The sequence below is a fragment of the Oncorhynchus kisutch genome, unplaced genomic scaffold (assembly GCF_002021735.2).
Source record: "Oncorhynchus kisutch isolate 150728-3 unplaced genomic scaffold, Okis_V2 scaffold1189, whole genome shotgun sequence".
Lineage (NCBI taxonomy): Eukaryota > Metazoa > Chordata > Actinopteri > Salmoniformes > Salmonidae > Oncorhynchus > Oncorhynchus kisutch.
The window spans coordinates 30,742-40,209 of NW_022263134.1; the positions used below are offsets into that span (position 1 = coordinate 30,742).

The 9,468-nt window shown below is 41.3% G+C and overlaps 1 protein-coding gene across 2 annotated transcripts; it reads left to right on the forward strand.

The window, feature by feature from the left end:
- Nucleotides 1-4,678: 4,678 nt before the first annotated feature.
- On the forward strand, nucleotides 4,679-9,172 carry LOC109893124 (tryptase-2). 2 transcript variants are annotated; one of them, XM_020486188.2, is made up of 5 exons: nucleotides 4,679-4,810; nucleotides 5,706-5,877; nucleotides 6,625-6,896; nucleotides 7,674-7,813; nucleotides 8,451-9,172. In XM_020486188.2, exons 1-5 carry the CDS (start codon nucleotides 4,759-4,761, stop codon nucleotides 8,616-8,618), a joined length of 804 nt encoding a protein of 267 aa, XP_020341777.2. In that variant the 5' UTR covers nucleotides 4,679-4,758; the 3' UTR covers nucleotides 8,619-9,172. The 2 variants fall into 2 exon arrangements, with proteins under 2 accessions (XP_020341777.2, XP_031673761.1); XM_031817901.1 differs by having other exon boundaries at nucleotides 6,724-6,896.
- The last annotated feature ends 296 nt before the right edge of the window (nucleotides 9,173-9,468 follow it).

Below are 9,468 nucleotides of genomic sequence, written 5' to 3' on the forward strand. Positions count from 1 at the left end.
TGCGTGCCTCCTAAGTCAGACTAGAAGACCTATTCGAGTCCCTCTTTTTCACCGGCGTTGTTTTGGTCAGCCCCTGGAATCAGTTCAATTGCCCTGGGTGGTGAGAACAAAGGATCAGCTTCGGGAAAGTCGTATTCCTGATCGTAATACTGGTAGTGCTGGTGAGTTACCGCTGCTCTTATATTCAAAAATTATTCCCAGCTGTATATAATAACACATAATATTTTCTTGGCTAACAATGTAAGAAATAATACATCAATTCACAAAATACTGCAAAGTTTACTAAGAACTATAAGCGAGGCAGCCCTCTCGGAACCATCTTATCTCAATATCAGAGCAAAAACCAAGCCATGAGGTCGAAGGAATTGTCCGTAGAGCTCCGAGGCAGGATTTTGTCGAGGCACAGATCTGGGGAAGGGTACCCAAAACAGTTCTGCAGCATTGAAGGTCCCCAAGAACACAGTGGCCTTCATCATTCTTAAATGGAAGAAGTTTGGAACCACCAAGACAGGAAGGACAACCATTTCTGCAGCACTCCACCAATTAGGCCTTTATGGTAGAGTAGCCACAGTCGGAAGCCACTCCTCAGTAAAATACACATGACAGTCCGCTTGGAGTTTGCCAAAAGGCACCTAAACGACTCTCATAAATACGATTCTCTGGTCTGATGAAACCAAGATTGAACTCTTTAGCCTGAATGCCAACCGTCACGTCTGGAGGAAACCTGGCACCATCCCTACGGTGAAGCATGGTGGTGGTAGCATCATCCTGTGTAGATGTTTTTCAGTGGAAGGAACTGGGAGACTAGTCTGGATCAAGGGTAATATGAACGGGGCAAAGTACAGAGAGTTCCTTGATGAAAACCTGCAATAGGACAATGACCCTAAGCACACAGCCAAGACAAAGCAGTGGCTTTGGGTCAAGTCTTTGAATGTCCTTGATTGGCCCAGCCAGAGCCCTAACTTGAACCCGATTGAACATCTCTTGGGAGACCTGAAAATAGCTGTGCTGCAATGCTCCTCTTCCAACCTGACAGAGCTTGAGAGGATCTGCAGAGAAGAACGGGAGAAACTCCCCAAATACAGGTGTGCCAAGCTTGTAGCGTCATACCCAAGAAGACTCAAGGCTGTAATCGCTGCCAAAGTGCTTCAACAAAGTGCTGAGTACAGGGTCTGAATACTATTCTATTATTAATTTTTTAGCAAAGATTTCTAAAAACCTGTTTTTTCGTTGTCACTATAGTGGTCTGAATACTTTCCGAATGCACTGTATATCCAACTTTACATAGGTTGGTAGATACTCTACATCAAACATCAATAAAATAGCTACTTTTTCTCATTCTCCACACAGGTCAAGCGATGTGCATTAACTACCCCTGGATTGTTTTGCCTAAGATATTGATTTTCAATGTCCAACGGGATTCCAGAAATATCTTTTGCTCCGAAAATCACAGCTGTTCAATTCATGCGTTGATAATTTTGTGAGCCATAATGCGCGCTCCTTTTGCTATATTAACACCAAACCGCTCCTGGTTACTTTGACTGCATCCACTTATCCCAGTGCCTTCTTTACCTAGTGACTTCAAAAGGGTTTCCAAAGGAACTTCAATTTTAGCACTTTTTGTTTCATTCTTGGACTTCACTGTTCACTCATCTTTCTCACTAACTGTAGGTGACGTGCTTTCAGCTTCAAATAACACTTCTGAATCCACCATGTCAACTTCATCCATCCGGCTCAAAGTTACATTCCTTCATCAATCAAAATCGACACAAAACACAACAACAGCCCACTTTCTAGGACTAAATTAAATGAATTACATTGTTAAATACATGTGAGAATTGCTTTAGGAAATGCAGTTCAAATGTACAGTATTGAATTGGGTGAAGTCTGACGCTAGTCACATTTTGATTTGGTCCTTTCTAATTTGCCCATCTAGCGATTATTACCCCCTGGCCTCCACCTAAAGCAACCATTAACATACAAAATGGAGGGGAAAAGAATAGTGTGTGTGTGTGTGTGCAAATTGTGAGCTACACACAAGTCATTGTGTCTGTCATTTGGTTGGATGGTAACTGGAAGAGCTATGGGTTGTTGGTAACTACTATCTGCAGTTCTGCTGGTCCGTGAGGCTGCAGGTGAGGTCAGAACATTATTTATCAAAAGATAATAAATCATTATTTTGACTTACAGTACCAGTCAAAAGTTCGGACACACCTACTCATTCAAAGGTTTTTATTTATTTGTACTATTTTCTACATTGTAGGATAATAGTGAAGACATCAAAACTATGATATAACACATGGAATAATGTAGTAACCTAAAACGTGTTATACAAATCAAAATATATTTTATATTTGTCACGACTATCACCGAAGGTGGCTCCCCTTCCCGTTCGGGTGGCACTCGGTCGTCGTCACTGGTCTACTAGCTGCTACCGATCCCTTGTCCCCTTTTCGTTTTGTTTGGTCTAATTGGTTTCACCTGTTCCTTGTTTTGGGTTGGGGTTATTTAAGTTCAGTTAGCCCGCCTGTGTTCGTGCGGGCTTGTTTGCTGTTTTTGGTTCAGGAGTGTCCTGTCATTGATTTTCTGCTGTTCGGCGTATGTACCGGTGTTGTACATTTTGGAGTGTTTTACGCCTGTGTTCGGCGTTACCCTCTTTTGTTCGCTGTGATTGTTCCGGAATAAATGGTTTTTCCGAATCCTCTGCTCTCTGCGCCTGACTCCACACCCATCACTCTTCGAAGCCTGACAATATTTGAGATTCTTCAAAGTAGCCACCCTTTGCCTTGACGACAGCTTTGTACACTCTTTGCATTCTCTCAGCCAGCTTCACCTGGAAGGCTTTTCCAACTGTATTGAAGGATTTCCCACATATGCTGAGCACTTGTTGGTAGCTTTTCCTCCACTCTGCGGTCCAACTCATCCCAAACGATCTCAATTTGGTTGAGGTCAGGTGATTGTGGAGGCCAGGTCATCTGATACAGCACTCCATCTCTCCCCTTCTTGGTCAAATAGCCCTTACACAGCCTAGAGGTGTGTTGGTTCATTGTCCTATCATTTGTTTTTCAACCAGATGGGATGGCGTATAGCTGCAGACTGTTGTGGTAGCCATGCTGGTTAAGTGTGCCTTGAACTCTAAATACATCACAGACAGTGTCACCAGCAAAGCACCCCCACACCATAACACCTCCTCCTCCATGCTTCACGGTGGGTACTACACATGCAGAGATCATCCATTCACCTACTCTGCTTCTCACAAAGACACGGCGGTTGGAACCAACAATCTCAAATTTGGACTCATCAGACCAAAGGACAGATTTCCACTGGTCTAATGTCCATTGCTCGTGTTTCTTGGCCCAAGCAAGTCTCTTCTTCTTATTGGCTTCATTTAGTAGTGGTTTCTTTTCAGCAAATAAGGCTCCCAAGTGGTGCAGCGGTCTAAGGCACTGCATCTCAGTCCAAGAGGTGTCACTACAGACACCCAGGTTTGAATCCAGGCTGTGTCACAACTAGCCGTGATTGGGAGTCCCATAGGGAGGCGCACAATTGGCCCAGTGTCGTCCGGGTATGGCTAGTGTGGGCCATCATTGTAAATAAGAATTTGTTCTCAACTGACTTGCCTAGTTAAAATAAAGGTTACATTTGACCATGAAGCCCTGATTCACAGTGTCCTCTGAACAGCTGATGTTGACAGGTGTCTGTTACTTGACTCTGTGAAGCATTTATTTGGGCTGCAAATTCTGCGGCTGGTAACTCTAATGAACTTATCCTCTGCCGTAGAGGTAACTCTGGGTCTTCCTTTACTGTGGCGGTCCTCATGAGAGCCAGTTTCATCATAGCACTTGAAGAAACTTTCAAAGTTCTTGAAATTGTCCAGACTGACTGACCTTCATGTCTTCAAGTAATGATGGACTGTTGTTTCCCTTTGCTTATTTGAGCTGTTCTTGCCATGGACTTGGTCTTTCACCAAATAGGGCTATCTTCTGTATACCACCCCTACCTTGTCACAACACAACTGATTGGCTCAAATGCATTAAGAAGGAAAGAAATTCCACAAATTAACTTTTAACAAGGGACACCTGTTAATGGATATGCATTCCAAGTGACAACCGCATGAAGCTGGTTGAGAGAATGCCAAGAGTTTGCAAAGCTGTCATCAATGTAAATGGTGGCTACTTTGAAGAATCTACAACAATAAAATGTATTTGATTTGTTTAACACTTTTTTTGTTACTACATGATTCCATATGTGTTATATCACAGTTTTGATGTCTTCACTATTATAGTAAATAGTAAAAAATAAAGAAAAACCCTGGAATGAGTAGGTGTGTCCAAACTTTTGACTGTTAATGTACATATTGTAATAATGCAGCTTAATTGTTCTTAGGCCGGGATTCAGTCCATGGAGCGCTGAGCCATTTAAAAGTAATTTCAGCCTTGCCTGGTTCCTCTATATAGTAAACAAACTCTGGTTGAAAACTAGAAATGTCAGTGGACACTGTTTCTTTAATTGAATAGCTTGAGATAGAAATATCACCTCATCACTCTTTTTGAGAATTTGCATTCTGAAAATAAAAGAAAACATGATTTTATCAGCAACCCAGATGAGCAGCCTGCTATCATTGGAACTGTTAATCAGATTGCACATGTGTAACATTGATGTAATCTTAGCATGGACGTCTATAAAGCTGGACATCAGTCAGTCAGTGTCTATCCATCAAACAGCCGTCTGGTTGGTTGGATACTGACAGGAAAAGCTATGGGTTTTTGGGGACTACTGTCTGTAATTTTGCTGGTCCAGGATGCTGCAGGTGAGGTCAACAGAAATGTATTAATTAAAAGAGCATCAAATCGTTTTTAGCTTGCTTGGACCACAGTAACTATTACATTCATCAGATAGTGATGACATTTTTTTTACTGGTGTTGTTTTAATTTGAGCATCATTAGCCTACATATTTGGGCATGTACATAATTGTTTTGCCATCCACTAGAACAAAGAACTTCAAGCATATCTCTCTGTTTTGGCATTAGTGACCACTAAGGGCTCGATTCAAACCAAAGCTCAGATTTAAATGTAAATGTAATTTCCAACTGAGACGACATATGTAGCATTTACCGTGGCATGAATGCAGCTTCTGCTAATGCGGGAACATTGCCTTAAAATGTATTGCACTTTTGTGCAGCTCTTCAGCGCTACGAATATCACCACTACATATAAATACATATCACCACTATATCCTCTTAAAGGGGAAATCTGCAGTTGCTACATCCAATTAGGACTTATAAATTAAGCTGATTCTTGAAGAATATCACTTAATAAATGCCTCATGAGGTGAGTTTGTAACCCATCAGAACCCAAAGCTTATTTTACTCCAATGTTTTGCAAAGTAAATGTAAACAAACATTATATAGCCTCAAAACATGTTTAAAACTAATTGTGATATCATGGATGGTCAGTCCTTGCATCCAGAGCTCTGTCTGTGAATTTGAAAGTGGTTACAATCCTCCAGCCCAATCCCTCCACTTTTTACCGAGACAGGGGTGGGGAGGATCACTTTGTTATTATTTCAACTGCTCAGATGTTCTGGTGCGGTGGCACTAATTTCAGAGTTCTGACAGGAGCAAAGTATCAAATGCAGAGTGTTTGTACATGAAACAGTGTCACAGTCTGGCATTCTTTCCACCCTCCATCACCTCCCTGTCTAGAGTCGTTTGTGCCCCAGGCTCGGAGCTCTATTGTGGGGGGAAAGGATGCTCAAAAGGGCAGATGGCCGTGGATAGTCTACCTTTTAATCACGGATGATACAGGCATCTTTAACTGTGGCGGATCCCTCCTTACTGAGGAATGGGTGCTCACCGCTGCACACTGTGTTGACCCGTAAGTGTGTTTGTGTGTGAAGGAGGTTTGCATGTTGAACTCATTATCGTGTCTGCAGCCAAAATGACGTTTTTCCATGGTTGTACTTTGCTTAACGTGTCTACAAGCAGAAAACCAGTTTACCAACTAGAATGACATCATTATAATTTCAAAGGCCAAATTTGCTTGCTGGAATAGAACCGAAAGATCTGTATGTGTTTGTATGAAATATATCAATGTCTGTGTAATGTTTCTATCCAACCTGGACTCAGGGGTAGACATAACAGAGTAAACGTAAATCTGAACCATGCCGATTAGTACGATGTTACGTTTCGTATGATATCTATTCATTTGTGGATGTCCATCATCCATTTTCTATGATATGTTACAAATGACAATTCATATGATATGTTAGGAATTGCAATTCGTACAATATGTTACGAATTGCAAGTCCTACAATATGTTATGAATTTTCTAAATGTTTAGTAGCAAGTTAGCTAAAAAAGTAGTAACTAGTTGCAAAGTTGCTAATAAAATAAAATGCTACAGTTGTCTGTGATAAGATCCGTGATAAGATTCAAACACACCTTTGGGTTAATAGACATTCACATTACAACCATCCTACTTTCGTTTTTTGCCTTAAGTAACCTATCTTATGTAACCATATAAAATGTAACATATTCTAATTTCAGTGTCCTGGATTTAAATGTACTATGTTACACCTAGTCAATAAGATCAGGCTGTTTTACCTGTCTGCATGTGTATTAGGAATGACAACCCTATTCGAGACAATTCCTTCATTCGTCTGGGGACAAACAGCCTGAATGAGCCATCAGTGTTTTATCGAACCATCTCACGCATCGTCAGTCACCCACAGTACCAGCGTTTGGCCCAGCTGCACAACATCGCTTTGGTGAAGATGAGTGAAAAGGTGTCCTTTTCCTCCCTGGTGAAGCCCATGCCCCTGCCCAAACCGAGTGATGCCTTTCGCCCAAGGTTGAAGTGCTTCGTCGCTGGCTGGGGCGAAGTCGGGAACAATGGTGAGCAAACACACAGCAACACCGATATACAAACACTCACAGTGCCAGGTTCTAAAGCATAGCTTTGGTTGGTTTGGTCTTGATTGAATGTCAGCATTCAATTCTGTGGGCGACATTTTAGTAGTGTAAAATGATTTACCACAAACCTCATTATAAAGCTGGTGGTTCCAGCATTGAATGCTGACTGGCTGAAATGCTGATTGGATATGACCCCCCAAAATGTTTACCTTTCTAATTATGTTGGTAACCAGTTTATAAAAGCAATAAGGCACCTCTGGGGTTTGAGGTATATGGCTAATATACCACAGCTAATGGCTGTATCCCAGCACTCCACGTTGTGCATGGCCGGGGTATATTGGCCCTATATCACACCCCTTTGTGCTTTATTGCTTAATTATAATCTGGCAGTGTGATTTATAAACTTTTATTTACTCAGAGGAACCCAATTGAGACCAGTTTCTTATTTACAGTGGTGCCCTGAGGACCCCCAAAAACACAATTAATACAACAACAAAAAAGATAAAAACAAGTTATAATTAAGTTATAATAAGCAATTGAAACATTTGCACATTGTTAAAGAAAGATTTCAAAATTAAATCAGAATGCCAGATTATAATAAGATGTACTGTATTTTGTGCACTTTACACAATGTATTTTGTTTTCATCCAGCTTTAGTGAGTATCTCTCCCATAAATTCTCCCTCTCCCTGCCCGTTCACTTCCTCCCCCACCCGTTTCTATCCTACATTTTACTCTTCTTCTTTTTCCCTCCCTCCAGTGGAATTGTCTGGTAATAGGACCCTCCAGGAGCTGGAGTTGTCCATCGTGAGACAGAGCACCTGTAAGAAAGATTTTCCGGGCCTCACTGACAACATGCTGTGTGCTGGCTCCATGAAAGAAGGGAAATACTCCTGTCAGGTGAGTCTTCTTTCCTGGTCTCCTGATTGGTACGTATACATGTTTTATACAAACACAGACCCTCCCTCTGTAATGGTTTTCTTCTGGGGAAAGAGAGGCGGACCAAAATGCAGCGTGGTTAGCTTTGTAAATCTTTAATAAAGATGAAAGTACAACAATCTACAAAACAAGAACCGTGGACAATCCAAAACAGTCCTATCTGGTGCCACAAACACAAAGACAGGAACAATCACCCACAAAACCCAACACAAAACAGGCTACCTAAATATGGTTCCCAATCAGAGACAATGACTAACACCTGCCTCTGATTGAGAACCATATCAGGCCAAACATAGAAATAGACAAACCAGACACACAACATAGAATGCCCACCCAGCTCACGTCCTGACCAACACTAAAACAAGGAAAACACACACGAACGATGGTCAGAACGTGACACCCTTTATCACATAATCAGCTGGTTGTGGATGGGTTATTAGCAATTGTGGGTGGGTGCAGGTGAACAAACAGCTGACCCACATCACTGACACACACACACACACTCTTTCTCTCTCTCTATCGTTCTCTCTCACCTACACACACACACTTACTTGAATGTTGTAAATGTATGTTTGTGTTGTTTTTCTTTGTTCTACAGGGGGACTCTGGTGGGCCGTTGATTTGTCGCTCATCTGGTGTGTTGGTCCAGGTGGGAATCGTGAGTTTTGGGCATATCAATGGCTGTGCTTTGAAAGACTTCCCTGTAGTCTACACCCGTGTGATCCCCTACATGGACTTCATCCGCGAGACTATAACCTCAGACTGACAGGCTTCTGCTGAGTCCTAGGTCACCATGAAACACTGTCTGTTTACAGTCCATATCCGCCTCTCGCTCTGTCTTCCCTTTCTCTTCAGTTCCCTTTTGAGCCAAAGTCCTTACTTGAGAAGGAAGTGATTTAAAATGACAAGATATTGGTATTGATTGTGAATTACTTTGTGGTTGTATTCTTTACCAGACCTTTAAATTATTTTCAAATATATTTAGAAGTATTTAGTCAACTCTTCCTTGAAAATACAAGATGTTGAATCTGTATTTGAAATGTTTATTTGAAATATTTAAGTACTCTATGCATTTGAAACCAGATCTGTTTGAACACAGGGGTATTTGTAAATGATTTGGAAACAAGTAATTTAAAATAGTTTAAAATATAATGTATAGAAAATTATTAGAAAATATACAGAAAATACATATTTAAAATATAAATACTTTAATGAACATGTATTTGAACCCAGGTCTGTTGTAAAAAAAAGAAATGTTCAATGATTTACTGGCTATGTCCTTTTCAATAGTAGCTCCTTAGTAAACTGCAAGCATCAACCCTTCCGTTTCAGTTTTTTTTGTGTGAGAGTGTCACAAAATAGAAAGTGACTGGTTCTAGAATCTAGGTTGAGCGTTGTGAAGCAGCGACCAGAGCTAAGGTCCTCTCTCAGGGATTCCGATATCAAAGTATACAGCAGGAGAGACAGGGGACATCCTTGTCTGACATCCATGATCTCTACATGCCAGGCATGTGCACAGATAGGGCTCCACCAGTGCTCCAGCCTTTTGCCCATACTATGAGTAAGGGCCCTTTTGCCCTCCTATCAGCTCGTACATTTTTTTGTTGTTGATTAAT

What these genes read in the sequence shown, in the direction of transcription:
- LOC109893124 (XM_020486188.2), top strand. Translation starts at nt 4,759, where the DNA reads ATGGGTTTTTGGGGACTACTGTCTGTAATTTTGCTGGTCCAGGATGCT. An exon ending in GCTGGTCCAGGATGCTGCAG is followed by an intron (nt 4,811 to 5,705) that starts GTGAGGTCAACA and finishes CTCCCTGTCTAG; the next exon opens with AGTCGTTTGTGCCCCAGGCT. An exon ending in AAGGGAAATACTCCTGTCAG is followed by an intron (nt 7,814 to 8,450) that starts GTGAGTCTTCTT and finishes TTTGTTCTACAG; the next exon opens with GGGGACTCTGGTGGGCCGTT.